The sequence below is a fragment of the Orcinus orca genome, chromosome 13, assembly GCF_937001465.1.
Source record: "Orcinus orca chromosome 13, mOrcOrc1.1, whole genome shotgun sequence".
Taxonomy (NCBI): Eukaryota; Metazoa; Chordata; class Mammalia; order Artiodactyla; family Delphinidae; genus Orcinus; species Orcinus orca.
The window spans coordinates 33,662,107-33,684,433 of record NC_064571.1 but is presented as its reverse complement, the minus strand read 5'-3'; the positions used below and the strand labels follow the sequence as shown (position 1 = coordinate 33,684,433).

At 45.3% G+C, this 22,327-nt stretch overlaps 1 protein-coding gene across 4 annotated transcripts in view; it reads left to right on the top strand.

The window, feature by feature from the left end:
• ARHGAP25 (Rho GTPase activating protein 25) overlaps positions 1–22,327 on the top strand; it is an 87,821-nt gene that overhangs the window by 40,143 nt on the left and 25,351 nt on the right. For 2 of the 4 annotated variants that reach the window (XM_012535660.3, XM_049696409.1), the window contains exons 2-4: positions 1,107–1,306; positions 8,348–8,435; positions 14,145–14,261. In XM_012535660.3, coding sequence (XP_012391114.1) covers positions 1,107–1,306; positions 8,348–8,435; positions 14,145–14,261 — 405 coding nt within the window. Of the gene's footprint in view, positions 1–1,106; positions 1,307–8,347; positions 8,436–10,539; positions 10,907–14,144; positions 14,262–20,541; positions 20,761–22,327 lie in introns of those variants that run through there. The other 2 variants (XM_033400405.2, XM_033400406.2) reach the window with 2 other exon arrangements.

The window sequence follows — 22,327 nt, the reverse complement described above, 5'->3', positions numbered from 1 at the left end:
CTGGATAAAGGGATTATAAGACGGAGACTTCCTTGCAAGGAGGAGAATGCAAACACTGGGGACTGGCAAGTGTGGAGCACACCGCATAAGGTCGAGGAGACATGGAGCTCCAATGCGGTTTTAAGGGAACGGTTGAACCAGCTGCGAAAGAAGGAAGGGGAGAATCAGAGGAAGGACATGTTGACTCCCAGGGGACCACAGGCCGGCTGATGGATCGCTGTGGAGAGGAGGAAAGGAGAGAGTTATCCTGGGTGGGAGTTACCATGGAGACAAGCTGCAGACACCTGGATCTAATCTGATGAGAGGCAGAGCTCTTATGTGAAAACAAAAGCAAACTACAGGATGCAGTGGGTTGGGGGGGTCTGGATTCAAATTCTGCATCTGTGTCCTGGTGGCAGATTCATGTCATTTTCAAATGCTTGTGTGCTGTCAGCCCCATGGGAGGGACAGCCCAACTGAAAACGTAGTAGGAAGGCAGCTACAGGGAGGCCCTTGGTCCAGCAGAAAGGGCTGTGAACACACTCCGTGGGCGGGGAACAGAGAGTACTTGACGACACTGGGCAGGAAGATTCAGGAGGTGCTGGCATCCTGCACGCTGGCTGTGTTGTCAGGGGTCGGGGGGCTTTGGGGGGCCGCTGGGGCAGGGCAGTACTGGACAGTGAGGTTGGGGAACACAGTGACTCCTTGTGAGGAAGAAGCCGGGCAGCTTCTGACTGCCTCTGCAGCTGTGTGGGACTCACCCTGAACCCTGAGAGCAAGAGGCATTATTTTCTCCCCTCTCTTGTCAGATACTGACTCCCACGCAGGAAAAAGGAAGCACCTTTTGTCAGATGCTGCGGCCACTTCCTCTTCTGAAGGCTCCAGCCAATCTCTGGCTTTGCAGAACGAGGGCGCTGACTCCAGCTGCCGGACCTTGAGGGTGTAGGGCCCCAGGGCCGGCGCTGATGGGAGCCAGCCCCTCGGCTGGCCCGCTGGGTTCCAGGGCAACCTCTCTGCTGCAGATCTGGACCCCTGAGCCCAGCCTAGCTGGGGCCTAGCGCTTCCCGGCCCCTCCCTGCACACTGCTCACAGCCCCTGTCAGCCCGCCTGTCTGTCCCTCTCCACAGCTCGGTCAAGGAGTGTGATGACCGGAGAGCAGATGGCGGCCTTTCACCCCGCATCCATCCCCAACCCACTGGAAAGGCCCATCAAGATGGGTTGGCTGAAGAAGCAGAGGTCCCTCGTGAAAAACTGGCAGCAGAGGTACTTCGTGCTGAGGGCACAGCAGCTCTATTACTACAAGGACGAGGAGGACGTGAAGCCGCAGGTACCAGCCTGGCTGTTTGCCCCCTTCCCAGGGCTGTCCCCTCCTGGTGCGGGAGGTGGGTGGAGCCCCGGAGATCACTACAGACTCGCAGGGGGGCTTCTTACTAGGATGAGACCCCCTGTCCATTCGAAAGGACTTCTCTCTCTCCTTCTCACCCTTTGTGAGATACATAAACTGAGTTGCAGAGATGACAGGGTGATCTGCCTTCATGGAGCCCCAAGATGAGCGCTGGGGCTCTTCCTAAACGCAGCGCTAAGTCAGGGTTGGCAGCGTGGTCTTGATGGGAATGTGGAGCACAAGGGCTCAGGGAGAGTGGATTTGGGTTCAGGAAAATTGATTTGGGGCTTTCATTTATTTGTCTGTTCAATCAGTATTTATTGAGCATCTACTGTGCGCCAGACACTGTTCCAGGGAGTTGAAATAACTCAGTGACTAAAACAGATAAGCACCCCTGACATGTGGAACTTAGAAGATGGGGAGGGGGGAAGCAGAAAGATAAACATAATAAGAAAATTATGTGGTTTGTTAGAAAATGACTAGTTCTATGAGGAAAAAATAGAATGGGCTAGGAGGATCAAGCATTTGGGGGAGGTGGTACAATTTCAACAAGGGTAGCCAGAATGACTTCATGAAAAAGGGGACATTTGAGCAAAGATTAAGGAGGAGAAGCAATCCGCCAGGCAGATCTCTGGGTAAAGAGCACTCCAGGCAGAGGGGACAGCCAGTGCAAAGGCCCTGAGGTAGAGCATGTCTGATGTGTGTGGGAAATAGCAAGGAGGTCAGCGTGGGAGCAGCAGAGTTAGGGAATGAAAGGATCAGAGGAGATGAGGTCAGAGAGTGGAGCGTTGGGGGTTGGGACGCAAATTGTAAAGGACATTGTAGTCCACTGTAAGGACTTGAGTCTTTACACTGAGGGTGATGGCAGGCCTTGCAAGGTTCCTGGCAGAAAGGGGTCATTCCTGGGTTATGTTGTAAAAAGATGGTTCTGGTTACCATGCTCAAAAATAGATCCAAGGCTGAAGGGAGGAGGTATAAGGGTAATTTAGGTGAGAGGTTACTGTGTTTAGAATCTCAGTGGGCTGGAAGAAAATGATCAGATCCCTGATATACTTGAAAATACAGCAAACAGGGCTTCCAGATGGAGTGGATGGGGCTAGAGAGGGCTTTGATCGTAAATCTTGGGCCCGGGTCTTTTCTTCCTGCCTCATTGATTCCTCATGGCCATCGTGGTGAATGAGAGCAAAAGGGGATGCTGTTAACAGCTGAGAGACCCCAGGTGTAAATTGTATGTCTCAAGGCAGCCAGGAGGACTGGACACCTTTTCTAGAGTCATGCCTGTGGAGGTGGAAGAGTGGGCAAGGAACTTATTAGGGAGGACAGACTCTAAAACTTTCTGGAGCCAGAAAAAAAGCCCCAAGAAGGGTGAGGTTACTGAAGGTGGATGGCCGGGTAAGCAAAGAAGTGAGAAGGTCATTTGGAAGAGGACAGTTCTCTCTAAGGGCAGGCTTGGGGCTCTGTGAGGCACCGGCAGTGCCCGGTTAATCAGGCCCTCCACTCAGAGGGCTGTGAGTGTCTGTCCCTGCAGAGGCTGGAGAGGGGCCAGAGACCCCACCACTGCCTGGGTTCTTGCCCAGTGTCCTGTGCGTGGTAACCAGACTTTCTTCACTTTGTGAACAGACCCTATCAGAGGCAAGCAATTACAAGCTAAGATGGGGTTCCTGGTACATTAATAGCCGAGGCAGGAAGTCTTCCCGTCTGCGGAGCGTGAGGGAGATGGCAGTAATGTGTTAGCCTTCCCAAAGCAGCAGAAAGGGAAGTTCAGTGAGGCTTACTTCTGTGAGGTGTAGCAGGGAGCTTGTGTTCTCTTCCTGGCTCTACTACCATCTGGCCGAGTAATTATTTAATTTTTCTGGACCCCTCGTTTTGTCTTTTGTAAGATGAGGCAATCATACCTGGCCTGCATCTGTCACAGGATTAAATGATATGAAGCACATGTAAAAAATTGTTTTGTAAAAACATAAACGGATGTCAAAGAGTAAAATAAATTATTGGAGGTCCTGGCTTGTCTCCCTTACTTTTGGAGGAGGAAACTCTGAGTTCTCTCAGGATTAAATTAGTCTGATAATTAGGTAGAGGTTCTTCTAGAATGACAAGTATGGTTTATTTTTTAGAAAACCTATTAATGTATCAGACCAATAAGTCAAGATCAAGAAGTCAAATGAGAAAAACCACACAACCCCTAAATAGATGGCTGAAAAGAGCATTTGATAAAATCCAAAACTCATTTCAGATATAAAAAGTATTTTTTTAAAAAGGAATAAAATGATAATTTCTCAGAATATTTTATTTTATATGGATGTGAATATCTTGATTACAAAAGCTATATGGGTATATAGTTGGAAATTTGGAGGAAGCAGAAAATCACGAAGTAGAAAATAATAATTATCTCTTCAGTGAGAAATAACCACCTAAATCCTCAATTCTTCCAGTTTTTTCTATGCATGTACATTTAGAAACTCATCTAAATGCAAAATTAGTATAATAGTATTCTTTAATTAAAAATTAACACTATGTCTTGAATATTGTCCAGTGTTATTAACTATTATTCTACAATGTAATTCTTAGTTGTGGCAAAATAATTTATTTTATGGACATTCTATAAGTTATTTAACCAATTTCCTCCTAGAAAGTAGTTGAATATTTGGGCTGATTTTTCTATGTTATTATAACAAACAAGAATTAAGTGGATATCCTTGTCGACTTTTCATATATCCATCATTATTTTATTAAGATAAAGAAAAGTCTATTCAAAATAAAATACTTTCATTATGCTATCATTTAACATTGTTTTGGGATTCATAGACATTGCAAATATCTAGACGTGAAATGAAAGATACGAACTAAATTCTTGGGAAAAAATAAAGGTCTATTTCCACACTACGTTTCACACCATTCATGATTCTGGATGGGTTAAAGACTTAACGTGTGAAAACGAGTTCATAAAAATCCTAGAAGAAAGTGTAATTATCTGTGTGATCTTTGGGAAGCAGGTGTTTCTTAAGCATAGCAACAAAGACAGCACAAGGAAAAGACTGATTTAATTGCATAAATAGAAACGTCTGTACCTTAAAAACCAAAATAATAAGGTGAAAATACAAAAGTAAACAGAAAAAATTGTAAACAACTATTCTTCCTATTTAAAATAGTCTCAAATCTTATAAGAAACAGTAATAGGAAAATGAGTAAATGACGTAAATGGGCAATTTCCCAAAGAAATGTAATAGCCAAAAAGCATATGTAAAAACTCCACTCAGTCATAATTAAAGTCATGCAATGGAAGTTAATGAGATACCATTGTCCCCTTATCAAAATGGCAAAGATTTTCTAGAAATTCCAATGTTAGTAAAGACCAGGGAACAGGAATTCTCATGCACAACTGGTGGAAATGAAAATCTGTACAACCTTTCTGGAGGGTAATATGCCTCTTAGAAATGCAAATTCTTTGACCCTGCATTTCTAATGTAGGGGTTTATAATAGTGATGTGGAAACAATGCCCAGTGGTAGGGGCTAAGTTATGTGAGGCAACTTTTATATATCTATCCGATAGAATATAATTCAGCTGTTGATGCCCTAAATTAATACTTTTTGAAATTGAAAGATGTCGATAATATCATTGCTTTGAAAAAAGCAGTTAACAGCAGAGGATGATTTATATGCTAATCCTATTCTTTTTTTTTTTTTTTTGCGGTACGAGGGCCTCTCACTGTTGTGGCCTCTCCTGCTGCGGAGCACAGGCTCCGGACGCGTAGGCTCAGCGGCCATGGCTCACGGGCCCAGCCGCTCTGCGGCATGTGGGATCCTGCCGGACCGGGGCACGAACCCGTGTCCCTTGCATCGGCAGGAGGACTCCCAACCACTGCGCCACCAGGGAAGCCTGCTAATCCTATTCTTGAGGGGAAAAAAACAATGAAACTGTAATTTATGGGAAAAGGCTTGGAAAGAAATACACAGAGATGTTAACTGAGTTATCTCTGAGTACCGGAGTTACACATAACTTTTACTTTTCTTCTTTCTCTATGACTAAAAAATAAATTAGTTGTAAATTTAAAAAGAACACACATACACTCCGATTCCTAAAAAACTCAAAAAACAAAAATCACTCCAGTAATCTTAAAGCAATCAGATGAAAAATGCCCTCATGTATACTGATGATGTGTACGCTTGGTGCAGTCTTTCTAGAAAGCAATTTGGCCAGATTTCTAAAAGCCAAAATATATCATATCCAGAATGACCCAGTCATTCTGGTTTTAAGAAGCTATCCAAAGAAATAATAAGATATATGCAGTGCTATTTGTAATTAGAAACAGTAGACCAAATGTCCAACAAAGGAGAATGATTAAGTAAATTATGGGGCCCTCTATGATGCACCCTTGTATGTGCTCTTCGAGGGGACCCTGGGATTCAGGAGAAGGCAGTCTGTGCAGTTTTTCCTCTGAGTTCTCAGAAAGGTCTGTCTAGCTCTAACAGTATAATGCCCTGTAAGTCCATGACCTAGCTTCCTATAACTCATTCCAAAAGTTTCTTTGTCAAGGAAGTTGTTTAAAACAGAATCTCAGTGAATTGCCCTCAAGTCTCTGCTACAATGATGGTTTTAGACAATCCTGGCTTAGATGTTCCATTGCCTCATCTGCTTTCTCTGAAGTTAGAGCAGAGAGTTGTCTATCAGGGGTGAGCTGGGAAATGTTTAACCAACAGCCCTGTGGTAGGGGTGTTGCTCTGGACACAGCATTTGCCAATTTCTGTTGTGTAAATACTCCCACTGTGGCTGATTCAAGCTACCAGCATCCCTGAACACAGAGTTGAGAAGGGATGTACAGTAGCAGTGTTAGATAGTATTTCTACCACACAGATAGATTTGATGTAAATGACCGTACGAACAGAAATAATAGTAAAATAGAGCAAATAATTAGGTAAATAGAAATTTTTGTCTTTTCTTTTGTATTTATATGAGATGATGGATGTTCATCAAACTTATTGTGGTGATCATTTCATGATGCTTGTGGGTCAAATCGTTGTGTTCTGCACCTTGAACTTGGACAGTCCGGTATGTCAATTGTGTCTCAGGGGAATTGCAAGAAAAAAAAAAAGAAAAAAACACTTTGTTATAAAGCAGAAACTAACACACCATTGTAAAGCAATTATACCCCAATAAAGATGTTAAAAAAAAAAAAGAAAAAGAAAAAGAGAATTAGAAAGTGATGAATTCTGAGTAGTACTACCTTTATTTTTAATATAAAATATTTCATTGTAAGTTTATATAATTTAACTTTTAATAATGGCTGTGAGTTATGTCACCAGAATAAAACACTATGTTGTTTTTTCAGACAGGAGGAAGCACTGCTTGGTAGGAAGATAAAGAAAGTGTCATTTCAGGGGTACCTGCCTCTCCTAAGTTTGTCTGTAAACTATTATTTGATAGTTTCATCCAAAAACAGTAAAAATAAAATACAAAGTATGTAAATACCATTTATTGAACACTTACTAGGTGCCAGGCTCTGTGTTAAATTTCCTGAATATACCATCCAGCAGCACAATTTAAGGGTCATTTTTTTTCTGAGACCACTGATATTATTTAAAGATGGCAGGGAGCATGTAGGTGGTGGCTTTTTTTAAGTAATAAAATTAGAGAAGTGTAGGCAGAATTTTTTTTCTTTTCTCTTGTCCTCCTTCCCCCGGCTCCCCTCCTTCCCCTCCTTCTCTTCCCCTTTCTCTACCCCACCCTCCTCTTCTGCTTTCGCTTCTACTCTTTTTCTCACTCAGTCTTAGACATTTGCATTTATAGACCCCCAAGAAACATTTATTCTTTCAGGATTCTGAGCTGATCTGGGAGTTCCTTAAGACTCTTCCTTTATAGCTTTTCTGCTACCAATCCTTTTCATCCATGGTTTGTTCTAGAAACAAGACATCACTGTTTACTCAGCTCAGAATCAGACACCCTACCTACGACAGCTAGTGAAATGTAAATTATGAGTAAGGAACTCTAGGACAATTAACTGTGCCCCCTCCTGCTGTTACTTAAACTTTGAAAGTGTTAGTTTCCTCATCTGTAATGTGGGAGTGGCCATCCTGCCACGTTTCTGATTTGGGGGCTGTTCTGAGGTCTAAGGCGATGTTGCATGTGACGATGCACTGTCAATGGTAGAGCAATGAGCGTACACGTGGTGGAAGTGACTTGGTTTTCTGACACATTCACGTGTAAGGTCACAAATTCCACCCTCACTCCACCCCTCCCCCACAACGGATCCATGATCCTCCTCCCCTTGCCTGTTCAAGGGACATCAAGCTGCTGGGTCCCAGCACTTCCACTGTGATGGTGAAGAGCACAGGGTTTGAACACACTTCTGAGATGAATTACCATTCTGCCACTTACTAGCTCTGTGACATTGGACAAATCACAGAACCATTCTGACCCCCAGTTTCCTCACTTGTAAATTTGTGTAGCAATACCTTGCCTGGAGAATTGCTTAAAGGACTAAGCGAATAATACACATTCAAGGTGCTTAGCAGAGGGACAGACACCTGGAGTGTGCTGCTCAGAAGCTCTTGCTGCTACTAAGTACTGCATCGCCTCAGTGAACCTGTGGTTCAGTCCCCAGTGCCCCCTTTGGTAGCCCGGCAGGTGGTATGGTCCCGCCAGTCTCAGCATGGCCTCCACAAAGATCAGGTGTCTTGTTTGGCAAGGAATTTTAGCTCTTGGAAAGTAGGAAGAGGCAAGTGTTGGTGATGGCATCCTCTCAGTTCATTCTCCAGTCAGAACCTTGTCCTCCTGTCTCTTTAGACACCTTGCTTGCTGTCACATAGCCGCCACTTCATTTCACCAAGGTCTGAGTAGCAGAAGTGCCCCCTTCGAAGCTGGGATGCCAGCTTTCCATGCTCCTCTCTGCTATCCCATCATTATCCTATCTGTCCTCCAACCTTATTTTAGTGCATAGCTGGTAATGTTTTTGCTTACCTTAAAGGTCTCGTTTTCAATCTTTCAGGGTTGCATGTATCTACCAGGGAGCACAATCAAGGAGATCGCCACAAACCCAGAAGAAGCGGGGAAGTTTGTCTTTGAAGTCATTCCAGGTAGGTGACGAAAATGGGATAGACGTGCATCACGTTCCCATGTTACTTCTGACCCCAGAAGTCAAGGTTACATTCAGTGAGTCCGTCAACCGGCTAGCCAAGCAACCTAGTAAGAATGCATAATAGTTCTGTATATAGTTAATGGTCCCATACTAGTTCATTAACGACACGTGAACTAAGTGGGTGTGCATCCGGTTGAGCTCTGTAAGCATTTCACGAGCACCTGCTCGGAGCCAGGTATCCACTAGGCACTGGGATACTGATCGGAAAGTGCATCATCCCCGCTCGCTAAAAGGAGCTCAGCTTTGAAGGCGAGTGGGACAATAAAATGAACAGTTAAATTATAAATTGAACCATGTGAAATCGCCATGTTGGTAGGTCAAAAACGGTCGACAGTCAACAGTCTCATATGGTTCATTGTGACCTATTAAGAAATGACAGCTCCGACTTCCTGAGCACTTACTGCATGTCAGGCGCTGTCATTTACCTATTGCACAAGCTAGCCACACACTGGAGGGTGTCTCTTTCTAATCAAGAGTTACCTTCCTCGAATGCATTTGGGGAAAGGGGAAGTTTGTCTCAGTTTGTCTCAAGGGAAGTTTGCTTGTGTCTGTGGAAGTCTGTCACACTGAGGCTCTCCTCCCTGTCTCTTGCTCCTTCACCAGCCCCCTGCAACCAACAGGAACTACAGAGCTGCTGGTTCAGCTATGCAGCCAGGTTGCTGCTGCCATGCTGACACAGCAGGGGAGACCAATGTCCCCTGAGTGCCCCTTGTCTTAAATTTCTTCTTACCTCTCACACAAGGCAGCTGTGTGCATAAGAAACTTGATGGCAAAGTCAGTGTAGCAGAGAGGGTAGACATGCCCCATCTGGAGCCAGCCTTCCCAGGGCCACATCCTGGCCCTGCCACTTACTATGTGTGCAATTGTGATCAATTATTTAATTTAATAATTTAATTTAATAATTTAATTTCTCTTTGCCTCTGTTTCTTTACCTGGGAAATGGGAACAATGATGATGGTAGTGAGGATTAAGTAAAGAAGTATATATGCCGCACTTGGTGCAGTGCCAAGTGTCTGAAGTTTTGGCAATAACTAGAGGAAATTGTAATGTAGAAACCAATCCCCAAACTGGCTCTGACTATTTATAGAAAACATAGAAAAACAGGTTGTTTTTTTTTTGAAAGTTCAGCTCTTCCCAAGTGGCCCCCTCATGGGCACTCCCTTGCTTTTTATCTGAGAGTCTATTCATTTTTCTTCCTCCTCAGAGGAAGAGCCTACTTTTCCATCTCTCCTTTCTGGGATAACCCCACCCTTTTCCCACAAGGTTTCTTCTATCCCTAGGATCCCTTTCCCAGCACAATTCAAGGGATGTGACCATTCATGATGACACATGTCCCAAAACCTGATTTTTCAATCTGGGGTGACCCTATTGAGAGCTCCAACTGCAAATTTACTGTGGACTTTGCAGTAAATTGAAGATTGCTGTTACTGTAGGATGAAGATTTGTCCTCTCATTGTCACTCACACTTAGAGCTGTCTCCTGGGCTGCTGGGGGAATTCTTGGACAGATTCACACATGTGTGTACGTGCACATACACACACTCAACTCATATGGACAAACAACAATTCTAAAGCAATAGTATGGCAGGGAACCATTTTCCTAAAGACACCATCATTCTCAAGGCTCCACCTAACCTAAAATGAGACAACCCTTTATGTTATGATGTAGAGAATTTTCAGTTCCTCTCTTTGTCGTCCTCTTGTGCAAGACAATTCTCAGGGGCCAGCGCTGGCATCAGAAATGGCCTCCCTAATCGGGGCCCCCTCTCTGTGATCACCAGTTTTAGCTGCACAAAGGCCATAGAGAAGAATTTGGTTGTGGTTATGCTGTTTTTCTTTACTTGGAGCAGGCAAAAATTTGAGACAAGCTTCTTCCTCCCTAACTACCTCAAGCAGAATAACTATCTGTTCTCCCACCCAAAGGGAGTCATCAGGGATGGGGGGTTTATTCCTTCTCTAGAATAAGTAGCATTTAATTCTCATACTGCCTTCTGAAATGTTACACCAAAATTATTGAGCACCTGCTACGAGCCGGACACTATTGTAGGAACTGGGGATCCAGTAATGAACAGAACAGCCTGTATGCAGCTTACAGTCAATGGGGGGAGACTGAAAACAAACCAAATAAATGAGAACATTGTACAGTTTTATTATGGGATAAGTATTATGGGAAGAAAGCAAAGAAAGAGAAAGTACTGGATGAGGTGGGGATGGCAACTGTTGACTTGTCATTTGAAATAGAGCGGGAAGAATAGACATCATTGAGAAGGTAACCTTTGAGCCAAGATGGAAGGAAGTGAAGACGTGAGCCAAGTGCACATCTGGAGGAAGAACATTCCAGAAAGGGGAGCAGCCAGTGCAAAGTCTCTGAGCCTATTTCTTGTGTCCAGGAAACATCAAGGAGGCCAAGGTGGTTACAGTGGAGTGCTGAGAGGGGAGAAGAGTAGGTGATTTGGTCAGCGGTGGGCACAGGTTTTACAGGCACTGGTAGGCAAGTGTAAAAAGTTTAGTTTTTGTGCTACAAGGATGAAAATCCATTGGGAGGTTTTGAGCAGAGAAGTAACGTGATCTGACTTTTGTTTTAAAACTCTTTTGAGTTGAGACTAAAAGACTAATAATTATTGTAATTATCCAAGTCAGTGATAGTAACAATGAAGGGGGTGAGAAATGATCAATTTCTGGACACAATTTGAAGCTACAGAGGACTTCATTTGCTGATGGATTGGGTGTAGGAAAGAGAAGTCAAGATTGACTCTAAGGTTTTCACGTAAACAACAGGAAGGACGGCTTTCCTGAGATTTGTGCGTGTGACCAGTTTTGGGTGGAAGATCAGGACTTTAGCTTTGGACGTATTAAGTAATTAATTCAATTTTAATGATAAGGAAACTAATGTTCAGGATAATTTAGCTACTGCTGTGATAGAGGTGATGATAGGATGTTAAGAGATTTAGAAAAGGGAGTCCCCACTCCATCTGGAGTGGGAGGGGGAGGTTTGAAGGAAGGGTCCTTAGAGAAGATAACATTTGCACTAGGTTTTAAAGGATGGATAGGAGTTCCTTAGGCAGGGGAAGAAAAGAAGGGAGGTTCCTTTCTGACAGGGGTAGCAGCCCAGTAGGTGACACAGGCTGGACAGACTGTTTAAGTCAGAGAAAGTATGTGCCTGAGGGCAGAGATGCTGTTCATGGGCTTTGTGTTAATGTCAGGCAGTTTCCCTCAAAGACAGCTCTTCCTCGCACCCCAATGTGCCCAAACATTCATTTTTTTGAAGGGTAACAAAGAATTTTCAAATTCCCTTTGGTTCTTGTCTCTTGAATCTATCTTAATATTACCCAGCCTCACCTTCCTTACCCTTTGGGATGACTGACTTCTCAATCCATCTTGTCGTCAGCTCTTCTAATCAGAAAGATCAGTCCATGGAAGCCCTGGTCATTGAGGAACATCCTGAGAGCTGGATATTTCTCAGTGGTGTTGCCATGATGGAACTAAAGGAATCTCTCAGGAATGAGAGAAAACTGAGAAGGCATGTTCTTGATAACGTAATAGACTGGAGTGTAGGCATGGTGGAGAAGGATACCAGATAAATTTTGGCCAAGGTCAAATTTGAAGCGCTATGGGCTGGTGGAAACTATTGGGAGAAAGACCCATGGCCTTGCCTTGAGTTTGGTGGTAACTTACTGGGTACCAATGGGCAAGGCCCTTTGCACCTCTGGGCTTCAGTTCCATTATTTGTAGAGCAGAAATGATACTAGAGCTCTACTCTATTACTAAAGGATGTTGTGTTTCCTATGGGATTCTTTAGTTCTGCCCTGAGGGCTTTTTACTGCCCATCTTACTTCTGGAAGCACCCAGTTTCAGGATGTTCCTCAATGACCAGCACTTCCATGGGCTGACCCTTCTGGGCAGAAGAGCTGATGACCCAGTGATAAGATGGATTCAGAATCAGGTTGTCTCAAAGTGTAAAAGAAAGTGAGGCTGGGTAATATTAAGATAGGTTGAAGAGACTGAAAACAAAGGCACTTTGAAAGTATTTTGTTGCTCTGTAAGAAAATACAGGTTTGGGCCCAACTGGGCAGCTAGAACAGGGTCTTTTTTTTAAGCTTTTTAAAAGCTGAAATATAGTTGATGTACAATATTATATAAATTACAGGTGTACAATATACTGATTCACAGTTTTTGAAGGTTACAACCCATTTACAGTTATTATAAAATATTGGGTATATTCCCATGTTGTACAATATATCCCTGTAGCTTATTTTATACCCAATAGTTTGTCCCTCCTAATCCCCTACCCCGTATTGCCCCTCCCCATCCCTCTCTCCACTAGTAACCACTAGTTTGTTCTCTATATCTGTGAGTTTGCTTCTTTTTTTGTTATATCCACTAGTTTGTTGTATTTTTTAGGTATGATGTATAAGCGATATCATACAGTATTTGTCTTTCTCTGACTCATTTCACTTAGCATGATGCCCTCCAAGTTCGTCCATGTTGCTGCAAATGGCAAAATTTTGTTCTTTTTTTGTGGCTAAGTAATATTCCATTGTATATATATACCTCATCTTCTTTATCCATTCATCAGTTAATGGACACTTAGGCTGCTTCCATATCTTGGGAATTGCAAATAATGCTATGAACATCGGGGTGCATGTATCTTTTCAGATTAGTGTTTTTGTTTTTTTCAGATAAATACCCAGGAGTGGAATTGCTGGGTCATATGGTAGAAAAACAGGCTCTTTTTGAAGGAAATGCCCTGATATTTTGCGAAGAATGGGTTGATGTACCCTAAAGCGATGTGAGATTTAATAGTATCCTGTAATTGAAAGGGATTGCTGTTATTTTCTTGTACTTTGTAAGACCTATGTTTGATGTGCCCCTTCTCCCTCTCCTCTCCTCTCTCCCTATTTTTCTCTCTTTGTCACTTTCTCTTATTCTTTCTCTTGGTCTCCTCTCCCCACTCTGCCTCCTTGTCATTTCTTCCACCCTTTTGTCCATTTGATGACACCAACCCAAGACATACTACAGATGTCTGTCTGTAATCTTGGGTTTAAAGTGAAAACGATAAAGAATGTCCTAACAAACTTCATTTGTCCATCAGCTATGTATCGAGAGCCTACCACTTGCAATGTCTTCATGCAGGCAGGAGGGCAGTAATCCTGAACAGGAGGCACAGATTCATAAGAAAGGCACACGGTGCTCATTGCCCCTCCCTCCTGAGTTGCTGTTCCCTCCTCCAACCCCACAGCTGCGCTCAGGGTAGCCTAGGAAGGTATCCATGATTGGCGTGATGGACTTAGGTTTCAGAATCGTATGGGCTGAGCCTGTCTCCTCTTGTACTGACACTGCCCCTTGAACTTCCTCTTAATTTTTGATAGGAAATGGCTTCTGTCCTCCATGGGGACAGATCTCAGCCCAAATCATCTCAGTTGCAAACCACTGAGTTCAATGATTTGTGTATAGGATTAGAGCTCCAGCAAAAACAATAAAGGTGCGTAGATACTCAGTTCTGCTGAGGAAAAGTAGATGCCTTTGTGCTGTTTGACTGCTTGTTTAATTGGACCAAAGAAGCAATTCAGGCTCAGCTTCCCCTCGCTGCCCCTTGCTCTGGCCCCTGACCAATGTATGACCTTCATTAGTGTTACTTCTTCCTCCAGCCTCATGTGACCAGAGTCGCACGGGACAGGACTCCTATGTCCTCATGGCCAGCTCCCAGGCGGAAATGGAGGAGTGGGTTAAATTCCTTAGAAGAGTTGCTGGCACACCCTCTGGAGGTAAGGACTCCTGCGGGCTTTCCTGGACAGGTGTCTGTGACATCTCAAGGATGGGAAGGAAGTAGTTTCAGACAAGCGCTTTCCTTGAACAGTGTTCAAAGAAGACCACCAGAGGACAACTCTGAGGCCATGCTCATTGCCAAAGCTCTAACTTCCCTCCCTGGGTGATGTCAAAGCCAACTCCAGATTAGCTGGAAGGACTGCAAGCCCTTTGCACTCATCGGCAAATGTGTGTGATGCCCTGAAACAGTCCTTTCTCCTCTCTGGACACAGTGCTCTCATCTGTAAAACGAACGGGTTGGACCAGCTGACCCCGGTTCCTGGCAGCACTAACCTTCAGTGGTACCAAGAGCCTGCCCAGTTATGGGGGTTTGGGAACCCAAGAAGGTTGATGGCAAGATCTATGCTGAAAGCATAAGTTAGGCTGATCAACACAGGAAACTAAAGCTGCTGTCCAGAATTGGGGTGGTCACAAGGAGGAGAGGTTCCGGAATTGTGTCTGCAGTCTTACAGGTACACAGTGAATTCAAGGTTGAACACTTTTCTGGGTTACAAGTGTTTGAGTTTATAAGCTCGAGTTCAAGGTTACAAGCTCAAGTGTTTGAGCTCTCTGAGAACACTCAGTGTTGTGTCCACACTGCAGGAGGGCCCTGCCTGTGAATAACTAATGTGAAAAAAATCTGAAATTAACAAACAGGTGAATCCAGTATGTGTTTTTTCCTTTCATAAAAATATGAAAGCACTGGTGACGTAATCTCAAGTGACCATTTTCCTTCAACTTTTTTAGGAACACACTCATTTGTGTCAACTCCAGGATAACGGTATAATTTATGATTATTTATCACTTATGCTGCCTGTTATTTTGGAAATTATTTGGGGGGGCTGTTATAGCTCAAATATTAAATATTTATTTGATTTCCCAATAACTTTTTTCAAAAATTATGAACATCTTAACAATTTTGTGGACATTTGAAAAAATATAGGAAAACAATCACTCCTAAGACTACCAGAGGTGTTTTTATATTTTCCTTCCAGCTGGTGTTCATATATACATACTTGTTTCTCAGGATGACAAACACAGGATTTATGCAGTTCAACACGGTTTATTTTCGAGCTTAATTTTCCCAAAGGGCTGTATAATCTTAATTGATAAATTTTATCCAAATGGTGTTAAGCAAGAAAAAGGTATTTGCGGGGCAGGTGCAAGTTACTCCAAGAAACCAAGGGCAGGAACTTCCAGGAGGACTGAAGGGACTGGGGCTGAGAACTGATGTTTCCCTGGGGCCACGCAGCTTCCCATTCCACTTTTCTCTGCCTGCCTCTTTTTGTCTAGTTAACAGCCCTCTGGCACTCACGCCCGTCCCAAATACTGCTGTGCCAGCCCCGGCTATCCTATATTTATCCCTGGAGTACCAGCAGAGGCTGAGCTCAGCCTCTAGTGCCTCCCCCTTGCAAACTCCTGGCTCAGCTGTGGTCAGGATCTGGGGCAGGGAGGAAGTCCTGTGGCCAGTGACCTGCCCAGGAGGGGCTGCGAGAAAAGAAGTGACTTGGATGGGACAGCCTAATTTGAGTGCCTGCCTCATACAAATAGCTGCAACCTATTACAAAAAAGAGGAGTGTAGTTTCATTAACCATTTCCCAGTTCCTAAACACAGTATTTTTTATGGCGCTAATCAGGTTGAGATGAACGGTTTATTTATTAAAGCTCTGTTATGTGCTGCTCAGCCTGGATGGTCTGACCTGTGACCTTCCTTACTGCCCTGGATTGTGTGAGGGCTGACATTTTCTGTTTTCCCTGGTCCAGTCCTTTAGGCTGTCTGCAGCGACAAGGGTAGCACATGTCGTCTAAATTATGTACCTGTTCTGAGCCAAAATGCTGTGGAGGGCTTCCCTGGTGGCGCAGTGGTTGAGAGTCCGCCTGCCGATGCAGGGGACACGGGTTCGTGCCCCGCGGTTCGGGAAGATCCCATGTGCCGCGGAGCGGCTGGGCCCGTGAGCCATGGCCGCTGAGCCTGCGCGTCCGGAGCCTGTGCTCTGCAGCGGGAGAGGCCACAACAGTGAGAGGCCCGCGTACCGCAAAAAAATAAATAAAAATGCTGTGGAGGCACTGTGACCGGCATCTATGCCCTGTGTGGTGCTCTGCTCAGCCTTGTCAGGGTGAACCGTTGCAACGGTCATAACCCACGTGGGGATTTCTCCCTCACCCCACTTGGAGGCCACCACCGTCAGAAGCAAGTCAAGCGTAAGTCCTGTAGGCAGAGGAAAGTCCAAGGGAGGGGAAATAAGAGTCCAGCACTATTTATGTATTCAAAGAACAAGGTTTGGATTTGATGTGGCATCTCAGATTGAACCAAAATCAGAGATCTCAGGATGAGAAGGCATTTTAAGACAGCAGAGTCCAGTCTGAGGTCTTGGGACAAGTCAGACATTTGCTCTTCTTGTTTGTAAGTCAGGAAACTTCAGACCTGAGGAAGTAAACGATTTGTCCAAGGGACCCAGCCGTAGAGGGGCAGGGCTGGGGCTCCTGCCCGTGGGGAGGCCCTCTTTCGCCTTGTAAAGTGCCTCTGATCTGGGTCTACTAGATCGGCAGGGTGTGCCCCCTCACACTCTGGAAAGTCACTGAGGTATGTTGCTGCTGTCTTTTTGCAGCTCTTCATGAAACTTTCTATGACTTTTCCCACCCAGAACCTACCCACTTCTCACCACCTTTGTTACTTGCCATCCTGGTTGAGGCGCCAGACTGCCTTGTTCGAATGGCAGCAGTGGTCTCCAAACTCTCTCCACGCTTCCAGGCTCACCTTCTTCTAGTCTGTTTTCAACAGAGAGAAGAGTGAACCTATTAAACCTGTCATCTCAAGACCCTTCTCTGCTCATCACTGTCTAATAGCTTCCTTTCTCTCTCAGAGGAAAAGTCAGAAGCCTTATAATGACTCCCCACAATCTGCCCCCACCCCCATGACCTCTCTGACCTTGTTTTCTAGAACCCTCTCCAGTGCCCATTTCACTCCAGCTTCACCAGCCTCCTTGCTCTCCCCCAAACACCCTAGGTACACTCCTGCCTCACGGCCCTTGCACTAGCTGCTTCCTCTGTCTGGAACCCTCCTTCCCCAGGGTGCTGCATGGCTTGGTCCCTTGCTTTCCTCAGGTCTTTGCTCAAACTTCACTTCAGTGAGCCTTCCCCTGATCGTCCCGTTTCACATTGAACCCCTTCCCCACCAAGTCATTCTCATGCCAATTCTGCAGAGCTGAGGCTTCTTCCTGCCCCGACTCCTTTTCTGGCTCCCCTGATGGGAGAGAGGGTCCACATGTTTCCCGTGGCATACCTAACTTCTTCCCCGCAGCTCCTCCTGCATCTGAGCTGACTCTGGACATGTCTCTTACCTTGTCCGATTTGATTCTGGGACCAATTCCAGTGGGTGTGTGTTGGGGAGAGGGGGAGGGCTCCCCACACGTCTAAGCAACTCTTGGACACCAGCTCGGTGTTCTACAATTTAACTCAATTTTGATGCTGTCTACCTGGAGACAGCTTCAGATTTCACAGGTTCATGGCTCAGTCGTACAAAACTGCCCTCATATGCCTATGGCAAGTCCAGATTGTACCCTGTGCGTCTAACCAACCAGCTACAGATAGGAAGTTCCACAACCCCCTCCTTGGGTTCAAATAATTTGCTAGAGTAGCTCACAGAACAGAGGAAACCAGTTTACTTACTAGATTACTGGCTTATTATAATAGAACAAAGCTCTGGAACAGCCAGATAGAAGAGACGCATAGAGAAGGTATGGGGGACAGGCACGGAGCTTCCATGCCCTCTCCCAGCGCCATTCTACCTGCACCTCCTTGGGTTCACCAACCCGGAAGCTCTCTGAACACATCCGTTTGGGCTTTTCTGGAGGCTTTAGTACATAGGCACGATTGATTAAATCATTGGCCATTGGTGATTGAACTCAATCACCAGCCCCTCTCCCCTCCCTGGTGGGTGTGACTGAAAATTCCAAACCAATAATCACATGGTTGGTTCCCCCGGCAACCAGCCCCCATCCTTAGCTGGGATCCAAAAATTACCTCTTTAACGTAACGAAAGATACTTTATCGCTCTCATCACAGGAAATTTGAAGAGTTTTAGGAACTCTGTGCCAGGCAGTGGGTGGAAGACGAAAAAATATTTATTATTATAAATCACAATATTGCACCTTGGAGAGCAGCTCTTTGGTGCATCTGGGTGTTCCAGCCTTTTCCTTCCTAGACAGCCAATTTATCTCTCTCTCTCTCACTCCCTTTTTTTTTTTTCTTTCTTTCTTTCTTTTCCTACCTTTTCTTAAGGGCCCAGCTGGAAAGGTTAGATTAATTTTTTCCTAGAAATTCTGGATGCAGTTCTAGGTTGTCCCGAATTACGTAGGAGAAAGGGAAGGGAGGTGATCACACCTCAACTTCAGGTGACTTGTTCCCAGGCTCCCAGCTGCCCACTTTCTCCAAACCACCTCCTCCTTTTAGTAAGGGGGCTCTGCCTTCCCTGGATCTCCGCATTGAAGCCTGGTCTCCATCCCATCCCCAGGAGGCTGGCAGCCACCCTGCTAATTGTTACTCAGTCGGGACCTGCTTTGCCTTCCTCCTCTGGAGGATGGCCTCTGGAGTTTTCCTTGGGCCATCACTGGGCGCAGAAGCACGGCACTAAATTATGCATAATTCTGCTCCACCCAAGCAGGTTGAAAGACCCTGGGGCAGGTCGCATGGTTTAAGCGTCTTTGTGTGTTTGCCAGCACTAGGTATGGATCATATAAATATGGAATTGTTCTATGCCTCAGGTTCCCTTTCTCCCTCTCATTTCTTTAGGTCTCTGCAGCCTTCAGAGCAAGATTTCACAACCCACAGCCCAGCGTAGCCTGTGGGAGTGTGGTCTCTGTGATTCACTGTTACCTCATGTGTCCTGCTTTTTCTCTGTGGCTAAATGGGACATTACGAGGGATGATTTTTATTTATTTTCAATAATTCCCTCACCTCCCTTCCCCTGAGATCCTAACACCAGACGGATACTTAGTTAATTCATTTACTCAACAAATATTTCTTGAGCATGTGTCACGTGCCAAGCACGGCACCAGCACTGGGAGTACAACAATGAGAGAGAGAAGAAGAGAGAAAAAAAGAAAAGACAAAGTCTCTACTTTCAAGGAGATCACAGTCTAGCAGAAGACACAGAAAGGAAACAAAAACCCCAAGGAAAACCATAAAATTACAACGGCGAAAAGTACCATGAAGAAAAAACTCATGATGCTATGTAGGGGGAAAAAAATGTCTTTGTTAAGAAGTTCAGGGAAGGCGTCCCTGAACTAGTGATGATTAAGCTTCTATCTGAAAGGCCAGTAGAGGCCAGCTAGGCAGAGAAGGGGGAAGAGGAGCAGTGTCCCAGTCAGAGGAATAGCATGTGCAAAGGTCCTGTGGCAGAAAGGAGAATGGGCTCTGGAGTGAGAGGAAGGTGAGAACAGTGGAGATAGCTATGTTAAAGATGTGGGTCTTCATCCTAAAGTGGCTTGGATGAGGGTGGGGGTGGTGGAGGTGGAGAGAAGTAAACAGGCTTGCTTGTTTCTGTGGTAGCATTGCCAGGACACGGGAGTGAATTTGACATGGAAGGAGACTGTGGCGTCAAAGATGAGTCCTCCTTTCCTAGGAGCACGTGGAAGGGTGAACTTGGTTGGCAGCATCCCACTGCCCAGGACCCTTCCTGGCAGTCCTTCCCTGCCCCTGCCTATCCTGCCCACAACGCTGAGAGTCCATTTCAAGTCTCCTGGGCATGTCTAGTCGGCCTGCTGCACTCTTTGCTGAATCTTCTCAATGGGAGGGGGGAAATCATCTCATTTTACCCGGCAACCCACCTCCAAGATCCTTCTCTCTGAACGCTCTACTGAGCCACATGCAACTCAGTCACTTCCAGGGAAGGGTAGGCTGGCTTCATCAGCGCTAAGTGAAATCCTGTGTTCCTGCCAGAGGCTTTGATATATGGAGCGATGTTGGTAAGGGCTGTGTGTGGGATTTTTCTTTTTTTTTTAACCCACGTCCCTGGTATTCCTTGAATGGCAGTTGACAATTCGCTGCTAAGTAAAAGGAGGTACTTATTTTTATTGCGGGGGCCTTGACAGCTTTATGTTCACTCTTTAAAAGCCAAGAGTCATGTGTGTAAAGGTGAGTGGGGAGGAGAAGCAGTGTGGGAAGGAGGAAGGGAGGGCCGGGGCAGGTGCCGACACATCCCATGGTTTCAGTGCCGGAATCAGAACCTGAGCAGTATTGACAAGCATGTGTTGATCTGGAAGCAAGAGGGGATGGTTCTTGCAGCTTGGGGAGGAGGGAAGGTCTGAGCCTGGCCCAGCAGAAAGTACGATTCCTCGGCCCCCGCCATGCCTCATATTCCCAGGATGCCGCGGTGGGAACTGGGCTGTGGCTTTCCTGCCCTGGCACTGCCCTTTTGCTGGAATTTCAGGAAGAAAACCCCCAAGCTCCAAAAGAAAGGTATTTCTTTCCTATTTTGTGATTCAGTTCTTCCACGAAAAGACACTTCGCCCAGCTCCCCTTCCCTCTCCCGTCTGAGAGGGGGATGCTCCTGGGACTGAGCCTCTGGGGACGGGGCCAGTGGGGAGAGGGAGGAGAGGGGCAGGGTGGGCTCTCGGTGACCTGCGCCGGACTGGAGGTGGGGTGGGAGGGGCTCTTGTCCTGAATCCAGGAGTGTTGGAGCGATGATGAAGTAGGAGCTATATTAAAGGGAGGTGACAGCTAATCTTTCTACTTTTGCTTACCGGAACCAACACAGTGTTCTGGGGTTTTCCAGCAAATCTGGGGAGAGGGCTTAAGAAGTAAAGAATGGAGGATGGTTTGTGAGTAGAAATGGCGCAGCTCACCCCTCTCTCTCTTCCCTTGAGCCTTGCTGCTGTCTGAAATTTCACCTAGACAATTTTATTCCACTGAGTTTAAACAAGAAGGATTAAAGTACTGATTTTAGAATCACGGGGCAAATATGACCTTGGACAGATTCCTAATCTGAGTCTCAGTTTTCTCATCTATGAAATGGAACAACTGTAGGGTTCTTATGAGGACTAAATGAGAGCACACGTGAAAGCTTTTAGGGTAGTCTGTCATAAATTAGCTTAATTAATTAAATGTATTAATAATTAGATTACATATTATAATTAATTAAGATTTGTACCTGTTTAGGTGGAAATGCGTCTGTTAAGGGTGACGGGTCCAAAGCGATGAGCAGTTCCAGGTGGATGCGTGGCCGGCAGAGGTTAAAAAGGGTAGTAGGGCACTAGTTCCCTGAAGGACTGAGTGCAAGCTAGGAGGGCTTGGCACAGAAGGGGGAGCTGGGTTTCACCTCTCGGAATCCTTGGGGTGGGAAATGGTCGTTGAGTACCTGTCTGCCGTCTTCCTCCATCACTGGTCCCTTCCCTAGTTTCCCTGGATTTTTTTGGTTCATCTATTCCCTTATATTTAGGCTCTTTCATGTCCACCCAGGATCAAAGGGTAGCAATTAGGATCCACAAGTCAGCAGTAGGCAGAACTCACGATTGGGTCTTTGGAGTTCCAGGGATATGGAGTTCATCATATGCGATGTGAGATGAAAAGTGACCAACCCTGACCTAGACAAACTGAACAAACAAGGATGCCCTTTCTCTCACGTTAGAAGGGACCTGTGGGTCCTGATGTCTCTAGAGCAGGTCGTGGTCATTTCTTGGTAAGAATAACTTGGACTGATTTCTAGGCTGGAGATGGAAAGTTTGGTACCTTTGACATATGGGTGATATTTAAAGCCATGAGATTATGAAGTAGACGCAGACGCAGAAGGAAAGGCCTGAGACACTGCAACCTTTAGAGGACAGGGAGGAAGCAGGAATCATCGAAGGAGGCAGGGAACGAGAGGCCAAACAAATAAATGGAGAACCAAAAGTCACGTGGGAAATTGTCTCAAGAAGGAGGGGTGATTTGCTGGGTCACATGTTGCTGATGGAGCAGTTCAGATAAAGACTAAGAATTTGACCCTGGATTTTAGAAACGTAGAGGCCATTGATTTCTTTGACAAGCC